Below are 26,551 nucleotides of genomic sequence, written 5' to 3'. Positions count from 1 at the left end.
TTCCCCCAAATAAAAAAATGATTGAGAATATATGATAGTATTGAGTTTAGAAGGAGGAAAAGATGTGTTTGATTGGTAGCGAAACGAAACCAACAAATCAAGTGCCTTTTTCTCCAATCCACTCTACGCCACCGCCCTCTCTCAGCTCAGAATATCTCTTTCTCTCACACACATAAAAACACACACTTGATTGATTCGTTGGTTCAATTGCTTTGCTTGGCTGTCCGCTCACCTGTCTTCCCACCCCCAATTTCTTTCTTTTTAAATCCATTTTAAACCTAATTCAGCTTGGGTATTAGTAGTAATTTATTCAGAGTCGCGCACAACGCAGAGAATTAAAGGTGAGGGGGCAGTCAGGAAATACTAGTACAATTACAATTTAAAAGCGCCCCATGAATTTCGGTTGGTTTTTTTCTCTCTTTAATGCCTTTCATTTTCTTCAATTTCTGATTTTGAATCGCATTTATATGTATCATTGCTTCCGCCTCTCCCCCGTTTTTGAGGTCTCATTTTCGCCTTCTTCTCTTTCTTGGTTCATCGCTTCTCGTTCAACTGTCATACTGTTGCAACGGCGATGGACAATCCGCGTGGTCTGGTAATTGGAGTCTTGATGAATTTAATAAGGCTCTGTGTGGTTGGGTTTTGTCTCCGATTGATTTTCTACGTCTTGGGATGTGGGCGACTTCTGATTCTTATAAATAACTTTTCTGCCACTGCGCTGTCTCTCAATCTCTCATCATTTTGCCTATCCTTTTTTCTTCTACCTAAATCACCTGGCATCGGAATATTTGTCTCATCCTTTCAACTACCTACTTTTGCGTGGTCGTTTTTTTGGGGAATTTTAGGGCACTGTGTTGTGATGGTGATTGTTTGCCTTGGGATGTAACGCCTTTGTCGTATATCTATAATTATCACTGTCTTGGTTAGATGTTGTGTTTGGAGGCATGTGTCCTCCCTCTAGGGGAAACAGAATGTGCTGTGACGTGACCAAAATCTTGATTTTTGTATCGATGTATAGAATTGGGAAGAATTATCTACCTCTGTGGCTTGTGCTTGTGTTTTGCCAAGTTCCTAGATACAAGAATGCATTCCTGTTAAATTAATGTGAGAGTGAAATGAAACTTTGATGCACCATATGATAGTTAATGGAAGCTTTCTTTTGCCAATAAGAATTTCTGGGACATGTCTATAAGTTAATGGAAGCTTTCTTTTGCTAAATAGCAGCTCTTTTGTCATAGAAACACTAGTATAAGATTGCTATCTGCAAAGTTTTTTGTGTGCTTGGAAGTTGGAATACTTTGAATAAGTTGGTGATGGTCTTAATTTCTAATTGAAGCAATATGTAGTCCAATGGATGAAGTTTTTTGATAATATGATATGCATAATGTAGTCGGACTGTGTGTCTATTTGCACACCATATGCTATACTTTCAAGTTGACTGATGATGTTAGGCGCAGGCACCTCCTCCCGGTCACTTTGTACGCTTGGAGAATAAGAGTGCTGAAGATAATCTTTATTTGAGTAAGAGAACAAGGATGCGTAGGTGGTTGTGCTGCACCTGTCAAGTAGAGGAGTCCTATCAACCTGACGAAAATGAGCACCTCAAGAGCCCGAGGGATAATGGTGATGGTATGTTTTTTTATTACAGAATTAAGGTTATATGCTATTATTATGGAATATTTTTCATTATTATAGAAAAGGATAAAAATCCACCTACTTGCATGTTCTACTTTATGCTTTCTCAACTTAATTGAGAGAGAGAGAGTTAGCTGTGATTTCTAGTTCTGTTAAATTGGTAAATACTTTTCTCTGCATGCTTTGGTTACAGCAAATATCGCACATCTTTCCTTCAAAACTATTTAGTGTCCTAGCAGTTACTATGGAGAATAGATCAGACTTCTTAAGTGTGTATGAGCACATTTGTCTTAAAGTTCAGCTCGATAAAAGTGGAGACCTATTAACTAGTTCTAAGAGTATTCTCTGAAGTTTGTAAATCTGGTAATTTTTCTTTGTTGTTGTTGATCTCACATCCTTTGGTAAGTTCATTTTTAGTATGTTGGTCTCGGTCTTTTATGATGTGAGCCCATGTTGTTCACGCGATCAGCAGAAAATAGCTCTGGCAGAATCACAATTCTACCATTGGGTGAAAGCAACAGTTTAAGTTGGAAACATTCAGATAGATAAATCTGTGAATTTTGTCTCCCAATGTAATATTCCTTCTCTGCTGTTGGACTTTATGACATCTGCTTTCTGCCCACAATTAAATAAAATCTAAATGTATCAGAGTTGTCTTTGGCTCCATGATTCTTCATTGAGATTCATTGCATAGTTTCATCATCTTCTATCTGCCCCTCATCTGTTTTTGTGTACACTACTAGGGTATCAAAGAGGCTCAAAGGTATCTGCTCCGGTGAAACCTGAAGTTCAGAAGGCAGTACCTCCTATTGAGGTACCTTCTCTCTCCCTCGAGGAACTGAAGGAGAAAACAGACAATTTTGGATCAAAGTCACTTATTGGTGAAGGATCATATGGGAGAGTTTACTTCGCACAATTGACCGATGGGAAAGAGGTTGCTGTCAAGAAGCTTGATGTCTCTTCTGAGCCTGATTCAAATGTCGAGTTCTTGACTCAGGTATACTGCATTTGTTAGTTTGACACGGAGCTTTATGGTTCCCTGAAATATGCAGTTTTATATTTCCATTATGGATATTGATCAGTCTGGACATGATTGATTTCGGCTTAGGTTTCGATGGTATCAAGATTGAAGCATGATAATCTTGTTGAATTGCTTGGCTACTGTGTCGATGGGAATATCCGTGTCTTAGCTTATGAATTTGCCACCATGGGATCTCTTCACGACATTCTCCATGGTATGTGATAACTTGCTCTTGATTAATTCTTTCACTTACTAGCTATAGGAACTAAATCCTTTTTGATACAGGAAGGAAAGGAGTGCAAGGGGCACAACCTGGTCCTACACTTGACTGGATGCAACGGGTTAGAATTGCTGTTGATGCAGCCAGGGGTTTGGAGTATTTGCATGAGAAGGTTCAGCCATCAGTTATTCATAGAGATATCAGATCCAGCAATGTACTTCTTTTTGAAGACTACAAGGCAAAGGTTGCTGACTTTAACCTTTCAAATCAAGCTCCTGACATGGCTGCCCGGCTTCATTCAACTCGAGTTCTGGGAACCTTTGGTTATCATGCTCCAGAGTAATGATCATATCTTTCTCCATTCGACAATCCCCCTTCTTTATGAATGTTTATGTAGAAGATGTGATTAATATTGATTGATCTTGGTTCCTGATAGGTAGCAAAATAAATTCATGATACTGAGTCAATTTACTAAAACACAAGTTTTACTGTCTAGACTGCACAAGAGAAGAAAATATTTATAATGGAATCTGAATCTCTGGTTGTGCCACAATTTTTAAGATTGTGTGGGATGCCAATTTTGCTGAATTTGGTGAATGATTTTTTATGACTTGGGACAGTTTGGAGTATTGAAATTGGTTCAGAACTGTGGGGGGCTTAAAAGCATTTTTGTGCATTAGGGCCTCCATGTTTTATTGGCTAGGAGGAAGGACATGTTTTGCATGTATTGATTTTTAACGTTGGCTCTCTAAATAACCTCTACAAATTGGTTTGGTTGATTATTGATATTTTCATTGTTTTGCTAAAGTAGGATTCAGTAACTTGTTCTCTCTGCTTAGTTGGCAGTGTATTGATTTTGAATAACTCTGATGATATTCACTTGAATTTTCTTTCTGACTACAGGTATGCAATGACCGGACAGCTGACACAGAAAAGCGATGTTTATAGCTTTGGGGTTGTTCTGCTTGAGCTTCTGACTGGAAGGAAGCCTGTTGATCATACCATGCCTCGTGGACAGCAGAGTCTTGTTACTTGGGTGAGACTTTTACTATGTGTATTCTCGTAAATTTCTGATTTTTGTATTTGTTTTTAGGATTCCCCCTGTAGTCTGCATTTCCGGATGAATCATGAAATATCCATATTTTTCTTTCAGGCCACACCAAGATTGAGTGAGGACAAAGTAAAACAATGTGTTGACCCAAAGCTCAAGGACTATCCACCAAAAGGGGTAGCCAAGGTCTCTCTCTCTCTCTCTCTCTCTCTCTCTCTATGTGTGTGTGTGTGTGTGTGTGTGTGTAAACTGAAACTAATAAGTAAGCTATGTATGCTGCGATATTTTTTGTCCTCCAGTTGGCAGCTGTTGCAGCATTGTGTGTTCAGTACGAAGCAGAGTTCCGCCCGAATATGAGCATTGTTGTGAAGGCTCTGCAGCCTCTTCTGAAGTCAACTGTCCCTGCTCCTGAGACTTGAGAGTTGCATCATTGTTTGGTTCGATTATGACATACATGAGGTGCAGCCTCAGCGTTTTTTCCTCTGGGTTTGAGACGTATTTGGGTTACTATCGTGATTCGATTTCTTTTGTTGGTAGTGATTTATCACTGGGTTATGGGATTGCAAGGCAAAAGAATTACGCTATAAACTTGGAACACCCATATTTCCATTTTATCTTTTGAAATTGTTTGGATTGATTGTGAATGTGGTAGTGCCCGTCTGTCTTGTCTTTGTGCCAAGGTTTGTAAGCATTGCAGTTTAGCTTTGATTGGACACGCAGAAGCTTCTAACTTTTGAGTCTATTTGTGAGTATTTCTTTTCATTGACACTAAAATGATCTTGCTAAATTCTTTACTTTTAAGGGGGTTGATTCGGTTTGCTTCATTCAAATCTTCCTTTCAAAGTGAAGCACCTTCTTTTATGTATTTCAAGCTTTAATGATTAGAAGTAGTTATAATGAGTTCCCCACACCTCCATCTACTACACATCCATAGAAATTAAAAAAATGTGGAAACGTGTTTTAAAAATAGAAATGGAAAAATATTACTACTATAAAAAAAATTCATTGACGCCTTGTCATGCTTGGAAAGATTGATATATCATATATGTATTTATGACCAAGATGGATTTCTTTTGTTTTTTCGATTTTATCCTTCATGGGTATATTTGAGCAGAACTTTTGTTTCTCACTTATATGTTCCAGATAGTGTCAAAATGAAATTCTCTGCTTATTTCACTTATGGTGGCTCAAGTTTTCAATTAATTTCTTCATATTAGTTTCTTATGTTTTAGTAGTACAATTTTTAAATTATTAGTACATATAAGTATTAGTTAGAAACGCGTCCAAATTAACATATTTAAAACTAAAAGAAAATCCCAAATCACGCACGGAAAAAATATGTCACGTACTGTCGGAATTTTAAAGCATGCTACAAAGCAAAACATTAGAAGTAGGGGTATTAAATATAACCAAAAGCATACAATCTCTCACTTGATCAAAAATTACCATTCATGGCTCGAAATTTTCCCATATTTCTAACAATTGTTAAGTTATAAATTATTGTAATCTTCTGAGATAGAATTATATCAACCAATATTAAAGGAACGTGAACACCAAGGCAGCAAGGCTAGAATGAAATGAAGCAATGGATACTTGCAAGGTCTTTGGACTATAAAATGGTTTACTCTTTGAGATTATATTTTTTTATGGGTTGTGTTTCTCATTTGTTATTGGTAAGCAAGATCAAGTTAGATTTAATATTAGTAATTGATATAAATGTATTATTGAATATAAGCAGTGTACCCAGAGTTTAATACTACTATAATTATGTATGAATAGTTGAAGGCAACATTGTGCATATTGTTTAAATGTGTTGTCAAAGACCACGAGGGCAAAGAGAACTACACCAACAATCCAAATGAATAGTTTGTTGATACGGGTTTACATGTCATGTGTTTTGGTAGAGAGTTTCTATTACTTACAAGTCTCTTGGATGTAAAAACTACTTATAGGAGACCAAATCTCTTCCGATGTGATTGGGTAATGCGTTTCTTCAATTTTCATCAAAAAATATTCTCACCCTTTACCGTTCTAGACATCCAACGAAACTAAACTTGGTGACGGGTTTACTTCTGGTAAACCATTTATGAGTTGAGAAAAGTTATGTCGACCAAGCATTTAAAAATTTGAAAAATGAAGTTGGGATTGAATAAGGATATATTTAGATGGAGAGAGAAGAAAAATGGAAGCGAAATAGAAAATGTGAAAGGAAAATGAAAAAAGTAAAAAAAGAAAGTGGAGTGACTCAATCTATAAATATGTGAGAGACGGCTGCAATTCATATCATTGATCATTCCATTTCATTTGAATTGTGTATATGCGTGTGATGGCGACTGCGAAATCGTCCCGTTTCGCGAGCAGCAACAACCGTCAGTCCGGCCCCGGCGTGGGAAGCTCCATCGCGGCGGCATTGCTCATCTCCCCCAAGAAGCCTGAATCAACTCAAGGAGGAATGCGATTCCTCAACATCGAGGTGCTCGACGACACCGCCCTCATCGACACCTCCATCTTCTCCAAGAAAACTACTCGCCCTCGCAAGGATTGGAAAATCAAGAACATCAAGAAAGCCTCTTCCTACTCCTATTCCAGGGCGGAGATGCTCTCTCTCAATCTCCACCACCCTCACTCTAACAAGTGGTCCCAGATTTACCACGCCCTCCCCGCCTCCGTCGCCGCCGAGTACGACCAGCTCCTCGCCTTCTCTCCTCGCCCCATCTTCTCCAACGGTATCATCATTATATTAACACTTGCTTTCTTTCTTTTTTTTTTGGTTAATTTGTTTATATATTGAGTTTATCATTGTCTTGCATTACTGCTATGATTAATTGTGATTTTGATTTATAATTTTTGTACGTTTGCAGATGGTGGTGTGACTGCAATCGGGAAAAGAAGAAGCCCTCTCAAGATCTCTGTGCATTGAATTTTTTAGCTTCTTTGAAATTGCATGTTATCATTGTTTTCAAATTTAGACCATTATGACTACTGTTGACTATCAGTCGCCTATATGCAAGTAATACATTTCTGTTCCACATTGCAAGTTTCCCTTGTGTTTCAATGTTATTATTCCGCATTTTTGAGGATAGGAAAAAGATACCAAGAATTCACCATTTAAAATCTTTAAAATAGACACTAGAAAGGAACAACACCAACTCACATATTGCCATTCCCTAATCCAATAATCAAACTGGTTGTATACTTTGTATCAAGGTGAGATGTGATGTGGCTTAACATGAATCATCTTTGAGAAAAGAATCCAGAGAGCACATGGTGTACATTACAATTCTTCATTTCATAGCTGCTAACTACATAGTATAAAACAGCTCAATTTTGACAAAATCTGCACAATCACACAACCATAGCTAGGGGGCCTCATGCACCCCCTCTTATTCCATCAAATGTATACTGTTCAAGAAGACGATGATTTTGAGGCGACGGTGAAGGGTTCCTGCTCAGCGCACGTGAGCAGCTCGTGAGGCCCGGCCTTCTCCCGGCCAATGCCCATTAGGTCAAGATAGTGCTGGTAGTGAGAGATGATGGTGTTCATCTGATCAACATCACCCTGCCCACAGACACTATCCCCATAGAGAACATTCATGGTGGTTCCAAAGCCAGGGATGCGTTTGGCCAAAGTGTCGTTCTTGGTGGGCTTCCACGTCCCCACAAAGGCATCATGAGCAGAGGGAAGGCCCTTCTTGGGAGGGGTCATCCACCTCCAGATAGCGGCTTGGAAGGCAAGAGTGGCGTTCTGCTCAATGTATTCAGGATGGTTGAGCAAGTCTTGCTTGAGGGCTTCACCAGCCGCCCCATAGTTGTAGTTCCTGGTACAACACACAGAATTCAAAGGCTGTTTGATGACATATATATAAGCGTTGAAGAGTGTATATATTCTACCAGTAGAGAGGTATGGCACCACGGCCATAGTATTGGGCACCCGGGGAGCAGGGGTAGTCGTATTTGAAGTAGTCGTCGCAGTAGTCTTTGTCGGGACTCATCTCCTTGTTGTAGCACAGCCCCCACGCCTCCGGTCCTCCGGTGGCTACCCCATAACCACCTGCATTGTTGTATTTCTCTAGTATCAATCAATACCTTTATAACATCAATGTCACAAGTTTATTTGATGATAGATCGATTATTGCAGATGCTATGCCTAGTTCGAATTCAACACTTCCAGAATTAAATATGTATAGCTTCAAAGTTCAAACATTCATCCCGCGCAAATTCAATTTATACACAATTGATTTAATTGCTGGTAGATCTAGGCACAAAATCAATGTTTCGATCGAAATCGGATTAGGCAGATGAGATGTGAGCATCAATTTGATAAATTGAAAAGAGAATTGGGGAAATGCAGCTTACATGAGGTTTTGGCGCCGACGTGGCCGAGGAAAGCGGCGACCTCCTTGGCCTGCGTCTCAGAGCCGCCGGTGGTGCCGAAGCCGTGCGGCTGGTAGAGGGCGGCGGAGGTGATGAAGGACTTGTAGTCCCAAAATCCGACGGCGTGAGCGACGGGGGTATTCCTCTTGGCGAAGAGATCCTCGAACTGATAGGTCTGGAAGAAATCGGAGATGGTTTGATTGCAGCAGTATTTGGAAAGGCCTTTACACTCCCACCCTTGATCGCACACCTTCTGCCCCTTGACCGTTTTCACGATTATCTGCTTCGACGATTCCGCCTCTGCCGCCCAAAAACCTGCCGCTGCCGTCAGAGCTAGGATTGTGATCGCGATACCCGCCATTGTTGTTGTGGAGAGAAGAGAGAGATATGAAAAGGTAGGTGTGAGGTGTGGGTGTTTAATAGAATGAGAGAGAAGAGAAAATTAGGGAGAGAAAGTGAAGCTCCAACTGCCATCTCTGCTCTGGAGAATCAATTTCTTTGCAAGCAAGGTTGAGCTGACGGCGATCACTCATCTCATTACTTTTTTCAATATTTTTTTTACTTTTATTCCTTAATATTTCGTTTAATTTTCCAGATAGATAATTATGTTGTAAATAATTATAATCACTCTCTCCAGTTAGAAAATAATTTCATAATTTAATTATAGATGGATTATATGTGATAGTTAGTCATGCCAATTGAATGATACATTATATAATTACATAGTATCCCCCTTCGATCAGTGAATAAGAGTCTCATTTATTTTTGGCACACAATTTAAAAAATATTAAGAAAAGTAGTTAGGAAAAAATTTATTAGAATATGAGCTCCATTTGTTTATACTGCCAGTTTTTAATGATATGTGAGTGGAATGAGTTAGTGAAATGTAAAGTCTCCTTACCATCTGTAGTACCCCTCCGTCCACAAATGGAGTCTCATTTCTATCCGGCACGGGTTTTAAAAAATATTAAGAAAAGTGAGTGGAAGAAAGTTAGTGGAATGAGGGTTCCACTTGTATATATTAGTTTTTAAATGATATGTTAGTAGAATGAGTTAGTGGAATGTGGGGTCTCTTTACCATTTATGGTAATTATGAACCGGGACTCCTATTAGTGGACAGGGGGAGTAATAATGAACTGACACTCATGTTCGTAGACGGACCAAAATAGTAAAAGTGGATTCTTATTCGCTCGTGGGCGGAGGGAGTATTATTAATTGATACTCCCTTCGTCCGTCATTAGAAGTCCTAGTCACTTTTGCGTACTCATTTCATAAAAATAATTATAAATAATTAAAGTGGAGAAATGGTAAAGTAAGAGATAGAATAATGTTGAGACTCGTAACGGTAAATGAGTAAAGTAAGTGATAGAATAATATTGAGACTCGGCACACGGAGAGAGTAAATGGCAAAAGCGTTGTTAACATAATGATTTTAATTTTTTTCTTTTTACGGAACTTCCTTTAATCACAAGTATCAGAATCTTCAATGGTGCCGATCAATTTTTTTGAGGAACATGCGGAATACACAAAAATTGGAAAAAATGATTTAATTTTTGGTGAGATGTGAGTCATGTGAGCAAGCGTAATAGAAGAGCGTGATGATGTTGTAGCGAAGCAATCCAATGGAAGGTAGACGCGGGCCCACTCCCCTCTTTTTCCTTTTTCCACTTTTCTTTTATGTATGTATTTAAAATAATTATGTTTAGTTTTCAAAAATTATATCCCATAATTAAATTGTATCTTATATTCAATTCATGAAATTAATATTCCCTTCGTCCCAACTAAATTAAGACATAATTTTTATGCACGAAATTATGTTAAAAAGTAGGAGAGAAGAATAAGTAGAAAAGATAGAGAGAATAAAGTAAATAGTTGAATAAAGTAATAGTAATTGGATGTTTTGTTGTTTTTTTTTAAAATAAAATGACACAGCTTAGTTGGGACATCCAAAAAAAGGAATAAGACTGAACTGAGTTGAGACCGAAGGAGAACCACAATTTAATCTTATAATCAGTTATCAATTCCTATAACTCATTCTTAGATTATAAAATATCTTGGTATTGGTACTATTTTATCTAAGAAATCAAATATTATACCTTAGATGTTTTCTCAAACTTGTGAGGAATTTTTCAGATACTATTAACTTTTATCCCCACAAGACACTCATAAAACAATTTATCGCACACGATTTCATTTCAAATAAAATACGAAATATATATATTAAAATATCCGTGTAACAGGTAGCATATCCAAATCGTTACCCGTGCCAGCGGCACGGCGCTGCTCTTAACTAAGAGCACGTCCGTGCCGCTGAGCAGCACACGTGGCGTCGCCTTATTCGCCAACGGCATAGCCGTTGGCTTATTTAATTTTTTTTTAAATGCGAAATTAATTAAAAAAAAATGTTTTTAAATAAAAAAAAATATTTTCCCACTTCCCAAAAAAATATATCCGTTTTCTATCCCACTTTTAATTTATTTTTCAATTTTTTTCCCCCAAAATTCACATTTTCATCTATAAATACCCCCACTTCAACACAAAAAAATCACATTCTCATCTATTCTATCATCATCTACATTCTCTCATCTTTTTTCCTCATACTCTCTCATCTAAATTCCCACCACACTACACAATGTCCGGCTCCGGCGATCACCCCTCCGGCAATCGCGGTTGGAACCACGATTGGTTCGACTCCGAGGCCGGATTTAGTCCGGAAACGCAATTTACGGCCCCTCCTCAAACCCAAGGTTCGCAAGCTCCGGGTGGCTACCGTCCTTACCCGGTGCACGACCTAAACGCCTCCGGGTTCGGGTGGGCACCCGAACCCGGATCGGGAGGGAGCAGCAGCTCTACTCCTACTCCTACTTCTGTTCCTACTCCTACTCCTCCTGTTCGTGGCACCCGCACCCCATACACTCCGGGTGAGATGATGGCGATGTTCAAAGCCTACTTGGCAGTCTCCGAAGATCCGGACGTCGGCACGAACCAAACCGGGGATACGTATTGGTGGCGCATCACTCGCCTCTACAATGAAACCCGGCCGGGGGAACCATCTATCGCAATGATAGTATGGTGCGCAATTGCCTCTTCAGATGCAACGAGGCAATCGGTAAGTTCCAGGGGTATTACCTCCAGGAAGAGCGGTCGGCGGGGAGCGGCACGAGCGAGCTCGACATCATCACTGCCGCCTTGGCGACCTACCAACGCATGGAGTTCAAAGCGTTCAAGTACCTCGATTGTTGGCAGGAGGGGCGCCTACATCCGAAGTATAGGGGCGGCATAGTAGCATCCTCCTCCAGCTCCTCTAGCAAACGGTCGAGGTCGGTAGCCCTATCCGACGGCGCCTCCGATGATGTGGCTACCCAGCTTGCCGGAACTAACTTGGGTAGCCCCGACGCTGGCCCGAGCAGTTCCCGCCGACCGCAAGGAAGGAAGAAGGCGACGACCACCCGCCGTCGCGCCCCGACTCCAGCCCCCCCCCGCCCCCGCTCCGGCTCCCTTTGTGCCTCCTCCACCCCCGAACAACACGTTGTGGACCCTCTTGGGTCAACTCTATTTGAACGATACGTCTAAGATGACTCCGGAGCAACTTGCAACACATGAGCAAATGATCCGGGGTCTCAAGAGGCAATTGGGGTTAGAGGACTAGTCTTCCACGTGTGTAATTTTTATTTTCTAGGATTTTAATTATGTATTTTTATTTTTTAGTATTTTAATTATGTAATTTTTATTTTTTAGGATTTTAATTATGTAATTTTTATTTTTTAGGATTTTAATTATGTAATTTTTATTTTTTAATGTATTTTTATAATGTAGAAATGTTTTTAATAATTGGAGTATTTAAATTGAATAATAGAATGGTGGGACCCTTGAGCTTGTCCTTAGCTAAGAGCACTGGTAGTTGACATTACTATTCCTGCGTTCTTTGGTTGATACTTAGAGCATCCGTAGCGGTGCCTTGTCCGTCCGTACTAGCGGCACGACACTACTCTTAAATAAGAGCATGTCTGTGCTGTTAAGCAGCCTTACGTGGCGCCGTTTGATTGGCCAACGACATAGCCGTTGACAAATTTGATTTTTTCTTTTTAAAAAAAAAAACTCAAAATTAATATTAAAAATAAAAAAAAAATATTTTTGGATTCACAAAAAATAGAGCCGTTTATGGATGTTTTTTTAGAATTTTTTGATTTTTTTAGTCCCAAAATCATCTATAAATACACACATTCATCATCCATTTTTCACATCAAATTATCTCTCATTCAAAAAATTTCATACTAATCATCTACATCTTCCTATCTCACTCAAACCGTCTCTAAAAAATTCAAAAATGAATTTCACCAATCTCATTGCGGAAGCGGAGCGCGAAGAACAAGAATACCAGGAACAATATCGTGCCGCCTACGAAGCCTATGTTGCCGCCGATACCCCCGCCCCTCCTCCTCGACCAAGTAGATCAACTCGCCGCCGCTACATCCATCGTGATCAGGAGGGAGCCAACGAAAGATTCGTTGCCGACTATTTTTCCAACCAGCCGCGGTTTCCAAAAGATTACTTTCGGCGCCGTTTTCGCATATCAAAATGGTTGTTTATGCGTATTGTCAACACATTGTCCGCCCGCGTTGAATACTTTCAATCAGGTGTAGACGCAACCGGTCGGCAAAGTCTCTCGGCGTTGCAAAAGTGTACTTGTGCCATCCGACAACTTGCTACTGGGCAAACGGCTGACCTCTTCGACGAGTATTTGCATGTGGGTGAGTCAACTGGAATCCTATGCCTCAAAATTTTTTGCGACAGCATTCGTTCTGCTTTAGTCGAGGAATTCCTTCGGACACCCACCACCGAAGATTGTCAACGATTGCTTCATCTTCACGAAACAGTCCATGGTTTTCACGGTATGCTAGGCAGCATTGACTGCATGCATTGGAAGTGGAAGAATTGTCCGACTGCTTGGAGGGGGCAATACTTAAGCGGCCACAAAGGCGGCGGCCCAACGCTTATCCTTGAAGCGGTCGCCGACTACCACCTATGGATTTGGCATGCATATTTCGGTGTTGCCGGATCCAACAACGACTTGAACGTGCTCTATTCTTCACCACTCTTCGATGATGTTTTGAATGGTGTAGCACCGGAGATCGACTTCACCGTCAATGGAAATGCATACCACATGAGTTACTATCTCGCCGAGACAGATTCTTTTTTGCGCAGCGTCAAGAGTCTGCTCGGAAAGACGTCGAAAGAGCTTTTGGGGTCCTTCAAGACCGATTCAACATTGTGAAGGCCTCGTCTCGGCTATGGCTCGTTAAGAATATCGCCGACATCATGTACACATGTATTATCTTGCACAATATGATTATAGCTGACGAAGGACCGATGGCGACTAACTTTTACGACGAGGATGAAGCCGGAAGCTCAACCGCGAGGTCTCCCCCACGCCGAGGTGTGCATACGACGGTGAATGAGAGGATCAAAATAAGACACACAATGCGCGATACAAGAACCCACATTGAGCTTCAAAAAAGACCTAATCAAACACATTTCGGCGAAATTTGGCAACGAGTAGTAGGTCTTTTTAATTTTATGAATTTAATTATGTACTCCGTATTTTTTTATTTTCTAGGATTTTAATTATGTATTTTTATCTTTTTAGTATTTTAATTATGTGATTTTTATTTATTAGGATTTTAATTATGTAATTTTTATTTTTAATGTATTTTTATAATCTAGAAATGTTTTTAGTACTTGAAGTATTTAAATTGAATAACAGAATGGTGGGACCCTTGAGCTTGTCCTTGCATAAAAGTACGGATGTGGGTATTGTGCTCTTACCTAAGGACAATGAGTAAAAGTTGGTATGGGCCCACCTCCGTGCTCTTAAATAAGAGCACGGATGGGGATGCTCTTAGAGGAAGTCGATGTTGTGCATTAGTACAATCTAAGGGTTAATTAGCATTCTGGTAATAACTTATTTTTTTTTTACAAAACATATATCACATTAAAGATAATTTTATAAGAATTTTAATAATATTTAAATTGCATATATTTGGATGATAAAATTTGATAATATTGAGTTGAATTTTCTGATATTTTGATAATCAATTGAATATCAACAAATTTAACATAATAATATGTATTCCATGTGAATATAATATATCTACAATATTTATATTAAATTATGTTAACATGCTAATATCAATATGTTAATATTTTTAATATATTACTATAATAATATAATGATCTTATGCCCTGCATTTGGTACTTGTTATTATTTTTTTGATATTAAATAATAAAAAATAATATTATACATTAGATACTATTAGATCTCTAAAATTTTATAGCATATATTCTGATAGACTTGTGATTAAATGTTTTTTTTTTTACTTGTAATTAAATGTGAACTCATCCTAAAATGCTAACTAACACTTCAATTTTAATTAGAAACGTTAGTTCAACTTTAAGGGTCGCGAGAATCACCGACAACAGTAAAATTCGTGATATCTATGACCTAACTTTTAAATTCAAGCAAAATTTTTGGCTAACAATCAATTGATCAATACTTTAAAGTCATGAAAAAATATGAATTATTTCCTTATTACACCGTCTTTGAAAATAAATAAACTTTTCAATTTTGCAGTAGTTAAACAACACATTAATCAAACACATCATTTTATTTATAACTACATTAGACTAGTAATGACGTGGAATTCACTCTCCATTAACATTATATTTTTTTTTTTCTCTCTTACTTTACTAACTATATATTAAAAACTCATATTTTTTCAAGGACGGAAGAAGTATTTAATTTACACTTTTTTTATTTCGGGAGTCATGAAAAATTAGTAACAATAACAAAGTTCATGATCCTTATGATCAAATTTGAATTCGTAAAGGATATACATTTTGGTAAAAGTTCATCATATTAGCATATTGCGACCAATTAATCTAATTTATATACACTCTGTCCGACCCAAAAAATAGTGCTATATTTCCATTTTCCGTCCGTCTACTTACTGAATTTAATTTGAAAGTTATTAATTACCCAATTTATTACCCAGTTTTTATTTTCTCTCTTATTTTCTCTTTCTTTTTTATTTTTTTCATACCCTCTCTATTAATATCATACTATTAAAATTCACGTCATCCATTAATGAAAATTATGCACCGATTCACAAACTATTTTTTATGCACTCGATTCAGTAATTTTTTTTTAAAATATTAGAATGTTTAAATTAAAAAAATTAAAAAGTTAAATAACTATAGTACTCCCTTCAATCTCTTTAGAAATGAAATCTCTTTACAAATGAAACGCATTCTTTCTTAGAATGTTCCAATAAAAATGACATATTTTCTAAAATAAAAATAACACTATTTGTACTTTTTCTTTTCTCTTACTTTATTTGTTAATTTACAAAATAACATTGCATATAATCTCGTGTCAAAATAAAATATTGCATTTATACTGGGATTAAATTGGCAAATGAGTTATCCGCAATATCAGCAGAGTGGATTCCATTTCCATCTGCAATTGCAGCAATCAAAAAGATGATCGCAACATTACTTTACACCTAACCTGCTGGGAAACTGAAATCACTGATTCCGTCCCCCAATTCTCAGCGTCTCTCAAATTTCTCTCTCTAGGGTTTTCTCTACTCAATTTTTGCGTATCCTGCGACCATCATGGAATTGGAGTCCGACGACGATATGCACGATGCCAATGAAGTAGCCTCGCTTGATGAGGATGATGACTACTACAGCGGCGGCGAGGACGAAGACAATATGGTCGAAACTGGGGAAGACGAAGACGAAGACTATGGCTATGACTATGCCGATGAAGAGGACGACGACGCCGCTGATTACGACTTCATCGCCAACTCGGATGACGGCGATGACGCACTCGTCAGTCGCTCGCAGGTACTACTCGTAAAGCGGCGCCTGCCTTGTTGTCTGATTGATTTATTTAGTTACTGCAATGACAGACGAGTAGCTAATTCGTTCAATTTGCTTGATTCAGTGTGATTTAAGCTGGGAGCAATTATGTGTATGTATGTATGTACATTACAGTTGTGCAAGGTGAAAATTTGGGTCTGTACAAGCCAGTGTCTTCTAATTATTTTTGGTTTTGTTGGGTGGTTACTAACGTTTTTCTGCAGGGAGGGAGATTTTTAACTGTAAATTACCGTTTTTTTTTTTTTTTTTTTTTTTTTTTATGTATGAACGGGGTTTACTGCTTCCATTAATCAAAACAGATGCTGTGTTTGGTGGAATAGAATTTAGCTATTGTGTTCTAGAAACAAGATTGATCAGTATAGAAATAATAAGTAAAAACCAAAACTTGAGTTAATAATTGATGAGGTCCAGCTTAGCTTTGACATTTTATGCTCCTAAACTCAGGGGCATTGCAAAGAGTGAGGGTCAGAGAAAGTTCTGTTTTGTAACTAAGAACTTTGAATTATAGTTATGTGCTTACTGAGTTAGCATTTACTTGAATGCCTTTCATATTTATGTTTCCACCCTCCCTCTTCAGAAACTCACTGTTGTATGTGCTACAGAAGAATTATACTATCTTAAAAGAGGAAGATATACAAGAACGTCAATTTGAAGACATTACCAAAATATCTACTGTTCTTTCTATTCCACGGGAAGCAGCATGCATACTATTGCGGCGTTATAACTGGTAACTGATTGTACTTTACTCGTAAAACCAAGTTTTTGTAAGGCTAAATTTCCATTAACTTGGGTCTCGAGTAACTTAATTATTGTCCTTTAAGAAAGTTGAGGTACCTGGTGTGGGAAAATTGTTTGTAGTGCTTAAATATTTGGAAAATGTCTGATTTTTTTTCTTTCTGTAATATATATGATCTGGTTGTGTTATTTCAGTTTATACATCTACAAACTATTTTATATTATTGTTTTCAGGAGTGTGAATAACGTGCACGAAGAATGGTTTGCTGACGAAGAAAATGTTCGTAGAGCTGTTGGCATATTGGAGACACCAATTGTTAAGGCTCCAAATTTTAAGGAAGTAAGTTATCAATTAAGATGATTCCTATCTTTGTTTCCTTTCAGGATGTGTTTCCACATGTGCTTATCTTACTTTTTATCCTAGTAGGTGTCCTGCGGGATCTGTTTTGAGCGCTACACTATTGACAAACTACGAACTCTTGCGTGCTCTCACCTTTTTTGTGACACGTGCTGGAAAGGTTTGTGAATCAGTTGCATACTTCAACTGACTTATTCTTGCAGATACATCAAAAAGGAAAGCTATATCCATATCCGCATCTTTGCATGCCCTTTATTTGGTCAATTCAACAGAATTTCCCTAAAGCTGAAACAAAAATTTCATCAAAAGAAAATTTTGCTTTCTTTGCTTGTGTTGGAAACTCGGAGAGGGAATTTCGTGATCTTCTAAGACACTCTTTGTAGATTGAAGCCGGGAGGGGAATTGAGTACAATGAAAAACTCTCAGTTGTTTTATAGAGGGGGCACCATGGCTCCTAAGCCCTAAGGCATTTTAGTGTGTTGCCCCCCCCCCCCATGTGGTGTTATAATTTATTGACCAGGCGGCAGTCTGGATGGATCATTGATTGAATATGATTGCTTAACTTAGTTGCGTATACATATTCTCATTCTGTGCAAAATAGATTAAAGTCTTAAACTGAAGATCGAAACCTGGTTTATCAAGCAGAAATATAAAGGTGCATGTGAACTCGAAGCAGATATAAGTATCTTGTACCATGCCCTATTTGGTTGGAACATAGTTCTAACTGAGTCGGGACTTGCTTAGAGTATAGTTCTTAGGACTCATTAGAAACAATTTGATCGCTGCTTATCAATGTTTAATTTGCATGTTGTTAATATAGGATAGAATTGATCTAACCAACCTGAACATCTATTAATTGGTATAGTTGCTTAAATAATTGAATGGTAAAGTTCTTCATATTTCAAATTTGACATCAAACCCTTTATTGTAAGCTCAATTATGGTATGATTTATTAGAAAGTTTACGTTAGTGTGTGTAGAATTACACAACTAAGTCATACATATTACACATGAACTTATGATACACATTACTGACTATGGATGTACACATTGATGAGCATATGTTCCTTGGTAGCTACAAGACCCAATAAGATACTCCTACTAGAAGTATAAGTTATTGGTAGTTGAAAATATTGAACAGTATAATTCTTAATCTGGTAATTGAGGTTGGGTGATTAGGCTGATTGAACCGATGAGTTCTTAATCTGGTAACTGAGGATGGGTGGTTAGGATAATTTTGTTTGTTCTAGTGGTTGACTGGGATATACAAGTTGTTTATTATAGTGGAATATATTCAAAAGTTGCTTGGCTTTTGGTTTTGAATATATGGAGGATTATTCCTTATGCTTTGATTTCCTTTTGGTGATTTTCAAAAGTGAGCTGGTTTGTGGATTTCATATGAGGGCTGAAGTAAATAGATTCAGAAGTACTCATTTTTATGTTTAAGGGGCAACCGAACATGATGCCTGAATGGATGCCTTAGAGGTGTTGTAATACATTCACTGTGGTGTCATCTGATAAATCTTTTAGTTTGTCAACCTTGTGATAGGAATGAACCTATTATGGCCAATTTTGTCTTTGACCTCTGAAACGTACACATTGGATTTATTGTCTCTAACGAGAACGATGTGATCTTTGTTATTTTCTGATGATTTTTATCTCTGCAATGTGTCTCTTTGAGATTTGCATGTGTGAGTGCTAAAAAGTCAAACATATCTGATCTATTACCTGGCTGTACTTTTAGCATACATAAGTACTTCCATCAATGACGGTCCTGGATGCTTGGTGCTGAGGTGTCCAGATCCTTCTTGTGGTGCTGCTGTTGGCCAAGATATGATCGATAAGTTAGCTTCCCATGAGGATAAGGAGAAGTACCGCCGCTATCTTCTTAGATCTTATGTTGAGGACAGCCGTAAGGTAGACAAATCACCTCTTGAATCCTTGCTAGTCCTTCTGATTTCTGTATGAATCTTTAGGTTACTGACTTTATACATTAGATGCTAAGTGTAGAAGAATCTATAGCATCATCTTATTGAAAATTAACATCCATAAAAGGCATCATTCTGCAAACTGTATAAGTTACAAAATTGTTACTGCTTCATCTTGATAATAGGCTTATAATGCCTTAGTTAGTTCTCCTCGTTCATTTAGGAATGTATTTGGAAGGTCATTTTTTCTGTTATCTTCCCTTACAGATTAAGTGGTGCCCTGCTCCTGGTTGTGATTCTGCTGTGGAATATGTTGTTGGTAGTGGAAGCTATGATGTCACTTGCAATTGTTCATATAGCTTCTGTTGGAATGTGAGTTGGGGTTTGTTATGTATTTTACCGTATTAATTTTCTTCATGAGGATAAGTTAAGTAATATGAGCTGTGCTATGATCAGTGCGCAGAAGAAGCTCATCGGCCAGTGGACTGTGAAACTGTGGCGAAGTGGGTTTTGAAAAACAGTGCAGAATCTGAGAACATGAACTGGTACACTACTTCTAGAATGAATCTGGTGAAACTGACATCATAAGTGCGTGTTCATGTAACTAAGATATTTTCTTGGTATGGATATACATATCAGAGATTCAGAGTGTTTATTTCTGAAATGCACGCGTGTTTGAATTTAAAGCAAAGAAGTGTTAGTATCATGTGCTGTTAATCTCTAGTATTTTTATTTTAAAATAATCCTCTTTTTGCATTATCAATTATCTTGAGTCATGTTGCAGAATATTTTGCGAACTATGTCATTCTTAGCCATCTAGGTAACATAATTGACGATGTTGAAATGTTAATTGATATTGAGTCATGTCAGATTGATACTCTTGCAGCCGGTGTTGTGTATCTCCCTATCAGTTAAAAATGTAAAATATTTCTTCCTTAGATGCAAACTTTATGTTTCCTGCCTGGGTCTCCATATGATAATTGTATAATGTATATATGGCGTATCAAAAGGCTAGCTCATTTTTAATTACATGATACATACTTCTTGGTGGTGTTCTTGGCCTTGTAGTTTGTGTCCTCCTTAATTTTCACTTACAAGATACTCCCTTCGTCCCATAAGAATATGCACTCTTTCCTTTTTAGTCCGTCCCATAAGAATATGCACTTTCTAATTTTGGAAAATCTTTTCTCTCTAATGAGGTGGGACCCATTCACCACTAACAATACTTTAACTACTTTTTCTCTCTACCTCTCTCTTACTTTACCAATTTTGCACTAAAACCCGTGCCGAACCCAAAGTGCATATTCTATGGGGACGGAGGGAGTATTATTTACTTATAAGATAGCATACACGGCATTCCTCATGCTGATTTGCCATTTTTAGGATATTGGCCAACTCCAAGCCATGTCCCAAGTGCAAGCGTCCGATTGAAAAGAACCAAGGCTGCATGCACATGACTTGCACTCCACCATGCAAGTTTGAATTTTGCTGGTATGCTTCTCTACTATTCTGCATTTAAACCAAAATATTTCACGAAATATGTATTTCCCTTTGTGTGGCTATGCTATGGCCCATGGCTGAATATCGTATCTGTTTCAATCAAATCCCTAATCATAGTAACTACATTGATTTTCAAGAACTGTTCCACTCATTGGCATTTTGTACTTTTTCAGGTTGTGTCTTGGTCAATGGTCAGAGCATGGTGAGAGAACTGGAGGTTTCTATGCATGCAACCGCTATGAAGCAGCAAAGCAAGAGGGAGTGGTGTGTAATACAGGCTTTTATGTCACCAGCATCTTCGCTACATGTCATTTTGTTATGTAATTGTGCATCGAATATTTGAATCTGATTGCTTTCTTTTGACTGAATTGCAAATTGGGTCCAGTATGATGACGCAGAAAGGAGGAGAGAGATGGCCAAGAACTCCTTGGAACGATACACTCATTATTATGAGCGATGGGCATCCAACCAATCGGTATGCAAGTCGATTCGCAGTTATCTCATAAAGCCTAAAAGGACAATGTTTCTGTAAAATAATTGCTTATATTTAGTCATCAGCCTCTTTTGAGTAGTCAGTGCATTAGCATGAAGATTCCAGTTGAGAGATAGTTATTCCATCAGACCAAGGCCAAGCACATGAAAATAATTTACCCTAAATTTGAGATAAAGAGAATGTACAGGAAGAATAGGAAATTGTGGCCAAAAATGTGGAGATCTACTTGAATCTAATCATTTTATTTATTTATTTTGTGTTGTGGTAGTGTTCAGAAAGTCAACATCTAACTATTTAGCTTAGTCTTAAATTCTGATTGGCTAGAAAGCTATGTATCCTTCCTTCCTTTGACCTATTACTATGAAGAAACTTGGAAGAATGATTTCTGTGATCATATGAAAGTCATTGTAACTGTTTGGCATGGACATTTTACTAGTTCAATACTATATGTGGATACTGCCCCCATTCACTAACATATCCCAATTTTACATGTCTTTCTTTACATTATGAAGTTTGTTTTGGGATGTTTCTTAGTGATAGAAGTTTGGTATCCTTCTTACCCAGCAAACAGTTTCTGTAGTGGGTTCTCTAGGTCTGCGCTCAGTTAGATCAATTGGGATTGGCTCACTTACATTTTGAAAACTACCTCTAAACTTTTTATTTTATTTTATTTTATTTTTTTATTTTTAATGCCATTTACCTAAAGATTATCATAAGTTATTGAACCTATTTTGGCATTCCATCATCATCACAATGAACTTACGTGCTGTTTCCTTTTTTGAGTCTTGAGTTATTTTTTCCTTTTTCTGCATAACGTGCAACTTTAAGCAAATTCAATGCAGTCAAGGCAAAAGGCACTGGCGGATCTGCATCAAATGCAAAGTGTACATGTAAGGATTTCCATCCTCCATTAGTCTATCTGTCTATGTCTCCAAATGATAATGGATGAATGTTGTGTTTCTCTATCTGTCTCCATTATGATTGTTTAGAAAGAATAGTCATTCAGGATCTGCTACAAAATGTTACATCAGATACTGAGCACTTAATCTTTCTTGTAAAGCATTCCTGCTCATTTAGAGGATGGGATCAATGTTGTCAATGGAATATGGCTGTCGGCATGGCGGGATATGGCAGTTGTTAAATATACAAATAAAAATATTATTAATGTATGTAAAAATAAGATATATTTCATCTTGGTATAACTGTTTGTGCATTTTTGGAATATCAAGAGAACTAAACCAGTTTTAGGAGTGCCGTAGTCTTGTGGTTTCTGTAGTCTATGGGGATCATCACCATTGTTAAAATATCCAAAATTGAATCATTTGAGGTCTTATTCACCCCCTTGTATTGCTCTATAAATTCCCCCCACCCCCTTGCAATTTGGTTTTGTGATATTTATTCATTTTCCAATCCAGCTTGAGAAGCTTAGTGAAGTTCATTCCCAGCCTGAGTCACAACTGAAGTTTGTTATTGAAGCTTGGCAACAGGTAAGCTCTGGACAAGTACTCTAAGTTAATAAGATACTTAATATGTATTTCCATCTTTTCCTTTTTGTTTGATTATGAGAGTACAAATTTAGTTGTGAATAGAATTGTTTCCAGCTCTTTGGTATCATTGTGTCTTGTCTAAATATTTTACATATGCAGTTCGAAACTGCCTACATTGGTTCATTGGTGCCTTACTTGTTTTTGCAAGTTGCAAAGTAGTTTACTTTTCATGTGAACAGATGGTCCTTATTTTCTATACTACCTGGAAAGTCTTGTATCTGACTCTGCTTTCTCCGAAGGCATTATATTTGCCCTTTTTTGTTCAATTTCTTTTATGTATACTGATGCATGAACTTTGGACAATTGTGCAGATTGTTGAATGCAGGAGGGTTCTAAAATGGACGTATGCATATGGATATTATCTACCTGAGGTTGAACATACAAAAAAACAGTTCTTTGAGTATTTGCAAGGTATTTCTACATTCTCTTGCAACCTGTTTGTGCTCCTGAATGAAATCCTGGGTCATTTATGTGATTTTAATGTGACCACCCAAATATTTATACCTCTAGGGGAGGCGGAAGCTGGTCTGGAGAGGCTTCATCAATGTGCAGAGAAAGAGCTAATGAATTACCTGAATTCCGAGGGGCCATCAAAAGATTTTAATGACTTCCGCACCAAACTTGCTGGCCTGACAAGGTAGTTTGTGGTTGCATCAAGAAGTATGTGATTATTGATGTTTTGAAACTCAGAGCTGTGGCGTTGTCTCTATGGGAATTCTTGCATGTCTGTCTTATGTTGAATTTTTCTTTGCCAAGTTGACAACCTCTTACTTGTCTAGAGCTTAAATCTTAGTACTTCCTCCGTCCATCAAAAATAGACCCCAAAGGGGGTCTGCCACATGTTTTTATAAAAGATGGCCATCACAGATTTTAATTTAAAGTGGTTGGAGTATTGTGAGTGTTCAATGGGTCCATCTTTATTATGCGTGAGTAATGGGTCCATCTTTATTGGGGTAATATGTTGTGAGGTAGTTACTCTAAATGGAAATGGACTAAAATGGCAAAAAATGGACTATTTTTTGTGGACTGAGGGATTAGTTTACTGGGTAGGAATTAGGAAACACAAGAGTTCAACTCTATCAAGGTTGCTTTTAATATAATTAGCTAGTTTTAGCAAACAACTGTTCAAGTTGCTAACTCTGATTCTTTTTCCCTTTCCTCTAAAAATTAAGTTTATTCTCAATCTCCAGTCACTAGTTTATTCTCATCTCCAGTCGTTGTCCTTATATATGCTGAGTTATCTAATTTAAGTTAGGAGTAAGATGGCATGTTTTGAACTAATTTAGATTAATGTTTATGTGGTGTCAGTGTGAGCTTATTTTACTCTTGTACGAGTGATTTTTTATAATTTATACCCCCCTATTTTCTGAGTGTGATGAATCTCGTTTGTTTATCTTTTCTTTTAGTGTCTAATGCTTTCAGTCAATGAGAGGGTTGGAATTATGCATGTAACTGATGCCTTGTTTGTCGGTAGAAGTTTTTACTAGATGTATATTTTGAACGAGGATATGACTTTTTAGTTTGTTTTTACAGCGTGACACGGAACTACTTTGAAAACCTGGTTAGAGCACTGGAGAATGGGCTTTCAGATGTAGATTCACAGGCAGTATGCAACAAGATGAGCTCAAAAACTGCAGCAGGAACTAGCAAGAGCAAAGGGGGAAGAGGGAAAGGGTCTTCCAAGACAGGCACATCAGTCAGAAATGCAGATGATTCTGGAAGTCGATAAGTGGACATATATGAATGCTCGATCTGCAGCTGCATGCCAGGTGTGTAGCCACCGCAATCGAGTTATGCTCTGGATGCACAAAACAGAAACCTCCTCAGTAGCCTGTTTTGTTGGAGATGCACATGATTGACGACGGTAGCAGTTAATTATTGGGTTCGGGTAAAATGTTTGGGGTGGGTGTTGTTTGTATATAGTCTGTATTATGACAAAATGGAAGTTACCTTGGTGCATAGATACATTGGGGAAAAAGAAAAAAGAAATGTGACGATATTCAGACTTAATCTTGGTGTCAAATATCCTTCGATATGCTGGTGCATGATGATGTGCTTGTGATAACATGTTCTACTTGGTTCTCTTTCCATTACTGTGGATTTGATGTTTGGGGCATCGTCTACTAGCTTCGCGGTTTACATATATAGGCGATTACCAGTAGACTATCACTATATATAGGCGATTCTAGTCCTAAACTATAGGAAACAGAATAACAACTAATTTGGAAATAACTGCCGAGATAATCATGCTAACTCTAATCACACTTCATTCAACCGTATCCTCCAAGTTTGTTGGACAAACAACCTGCCGCTCCCCTCTCACTTTTAGAAAGAGGCGATAAAGAAGATATATGACTTTATAATCCTACCCAAAGGTTGTAAAGACATGGGGAGAAAATAGATCTACAAGAGAAAGAGTGGCCTTGATGGCCAAGTATTCTTCGAAGAAGATATCAATTAAGAAGAGCTTTTATTTCAAATTAAAGGAAAAGAGCACAAGCTCTAAAAGCTCAACAAGTCCATTTATGGACTAATGGATAATTTTTAACTTATGTTTTTTTTTTAAGTATTATGTAATTTTTTAATGAAGTATTCGAATTTTTCCGTATTCCGTGTCGACATTTTAATTCCGTAAATTAAATAATTGTGAATTTAATTTTATTGCGGGAAGTCCTAGTGGAATTCCTAGTGCAGGGGAAGTCCTAGTGATGTGGCAGTGGAATGGGAAGTCCTAGTGATCATGACATGAAGTTTTTGTGGGAAGTCCTAGTAGAAGTCCACCAACGGAGATGCTCTAAATACATTGCAATCTCCACCATATAAGTTGAAGAGTGAATTGCATATTTAGGACCTATACTTATCACGACGAACGTTTACGGTCCCTATACTTGCAAAATCATTTGCGGTCCTTATACTTGTACTTATGCACGTTTTAAGGTTCTTTTCACTTTTTGATCTTTTTTTTTATGAAAATACCCCCAAAGAAAAAATCTATACACTATTTGTCTCTCTTTCATCCTCCTTTCTTTTTCCTTTGTCTATAATAAAATTAGAACTAAAATTATGGGTTTGTTAATCTTATTTCCTTGTGTTCTGTTAAATTTTTTGAGAAATTTAATCATATGATGATAAATTTTACATTTTCACATCATTTTCCTTCATCACACTAGAGTATTTGTGATTATGATTCAAATGTGGAGTATTATAATTAATGATCCCATAAATAAAAGATTAAAAATTTGAACGACGAATTTCAACAAGTGAATATTTGAATCTAATTAATCGTAAAGTGAGGAATAATAAGCGATAAATGGAATGTATGAAATTATGGTAATTTTGGTTGTGTGTGTTTAGCAAGTGGGTAGCGCCCGCGACTTATGTGGGTTCTCACGTCAGAAATTTCTCTTCGCAATTCTAACAAAATAATGTAAAATAAACTTCTTAGCTGAACATTTGATTTGTCTAATTTCCTTCTTCAAATATGTCTCATCTCAATTTTTCTTGTAATTATACAAGTCATTTACAGAAAGAAAGAAGAAAGAGAAAATATGAAGAAGAAAGAAAAAGGAGAGAAAATAGTACTTAATATATAAATTTACCCTTCATTTATTTGGGGGTATTTTTGTCCTAAAAAATGTCAAAAAAAGAAAAGAACCTTAAAACGTGCATAAATACAGGTATATGGACCGCAAATGATATTTTGCACACCGCAAACGTTCGTCGTGATAAGTATAGGTCCTAAATAT

At 37.5% G+C, this 26,551-nt stretch overlaps 3 protein-coding genes and 1 pseudogene across 6 annotated transcripts; 3 read left to right on the top strand and 1 right to left on the bottom strand.

The window, feature by feature from the left end:
* The first annotated feature begins 73 nt into the window (after window positions 1-73).
* Window positions 74-4,751, top strand: LOC125185666 (PTI1-like tyrosine-protein kinase 3). Of its 4 annotated transcripts, none has more exons than XM_048082235.1 (8): window positions 74-341; window positions 1,458-1,629; window positions 2,379-2,632; window positions 2,744-2,870; window positions 2,942-3,215; window positions 3,780-3,912; window positions 4,030-4,113; window positions 4,227-4,751. In XM_048082235.1, the coding sequence occupies exons 2-8, from the start codon at window positions 1,536-1,538 to the stop codon at window positions 4,344-4,346; spliced, it is 1,086 nt and encodes a 361-aa protein (XP_047938192.1). In that variant the 5' UTR covers window positions 74-341; window positions 1,458-1,535; the 3' UTR covers window positions 4,347-4,751. The 4 variants fall into 4 exon arrangements, with proteins under 4 accessions (XP_047938192.1, XP_047938191.1, XP_047938190.1 ...); XM_048082234.1 differs by having other exon boundaries at window positions 74-402; window positions 1,452-1,629; XM_048082233.1 differs by having other exon boundaries at window positions 75-402.
* A 980-nt stretch (window positions 4,752-5,731) lies between these two features.
* Window positions 5,732-6,956, top strand: LOC125185668. Its single transcript, XM_048082238.1, has 2 exons — window positions 5,732-6,653; window positions 6,789-6,956. The coding sequence occupies exons 1-2, from the start codon at window positions 6,245-6,247 to the stop codon at window positions 6,845-6,847; spliced, it is 468 nt and encodes a 155-aa protein (XP_047938195.1). The 5' UTR covers window positions 5,732-6,244; the 3' UTR covers window positions 6,848-6,956.
* A 107-nt stretch (window positions 6,957-7,063) lies between these two features.
* LOC125185667 (chitinase-like protein 2) lies at window positions 7,064-8,763 on the bottom strand. Its single transcript, XM_048082237.1, has 3 exons — window positions 8,284-8,763; window positions 7,819-7,978; window positions 7,064-7,745 (listed from the first exon to the last, which is right to left on the bottom strand). Exons 1-3 carry the CDS (start codon window positions 8,660-8,662, stop codon window positions 7,334-7,336), a joined length of 951 nt encoding a protein of 316 aa, XP_047938194.1. The 5' UTR covers window positions 8,663-8,763; the 3' UTR covers window positions 7,064-7,333.
* A 7,023-nt stretch (window positions 8,764-15,786) lies between these two features.
* Window positions 15,787-24,840, top strand: LOC125222463 (annotated as a pseudogene).
* Window positions 24,841-26,551: the final 1,711 nt, after the last annotated feature.

Source organism: Salvia hispanica, chromosome 4, assembly GCF_023119035.1.
Source record: "Salvia hispanica cultivar TCC Black 2014 chromosome 4, UniMelb_Shisp_WGS_1.0, whole genome shotgun sequence".
Taxonomy (NCBI): domain Eukaryota; kingdom Viridiplantae; phylum Streptophyta; class Magnoliopsida; order Lamiales; family Lamiaceae; genus Salvia; species Salvia hispanica.
The sequence above is the reverse complement of the archived record's forward strand: the minus strand, read 5'-3'. Positions and strand labels throughout refer to the sequence as shown.

What these genes read in the sequence shown, in the direction of transcription:
- LOC125185666 (XM_048082232.1), top strand. Translation starts at nt 575, where the DNA reads ATGGACAATCCGCGTGGTCTG. An exon ending in TCTTCACGACATTCTCCATG is followed by an intron (nt 2,871 to 2,941) that starts GTATGTGATAAC and finishes TTTTTGATACAG; the next exon opens with GAAGGAAAGGAGTGCAAGGG. An exon ending in TTTGGTTATCATGCTCCAGA is followed by an intron (nt 3,216 to 3,779) that starts GTAATGATCATA and finishes TTCTGACTACAG; the next exon opens with GTATGCAATGACCGGACAGC.
- LOC125185668 (XM_048082238.1), top strand. Translation starts at nt 6,245, where the DNA reads ATGCGTGTGATGGCGACTGCGAAATCGTCCCGTTTCGCGAGCAGCAAC. An exon ending in TCGCCCCATCTTCTCCAACG is followed by an intron (nt 6,654 to 6,788) that starts GTATCATCATTA and finishes GTACGTTTGCAG; the next exon opens with ATGGTGGTGTGACTGCAATC.
- LOC125185667 (XM_048082237.1), bottom strand. Translation starts at nt 8,662, where the DNA reads ATGGCGGGTATCGCGATCACAATCCTAGCTCTGACGGCAGCGGCAGGT. An exon ending in CGTCGGCGCCAAAACCTCAT is followed by an intron (nt 7,979 to 8,283) that starts GTAAGCTGCATT and finishes ACAACAATGCAG; the next exon opens with GTGGTTATGGGGTAGCCACC. An exon ending in GGTGCCATACCTCTCTACTG is followed by an intron (nt 7,746 to 7,818) that starts GTAGAATATATA and finishes GTGTTGTACCAG; the next exon opens with GAACTACAACTATGGGGCGG.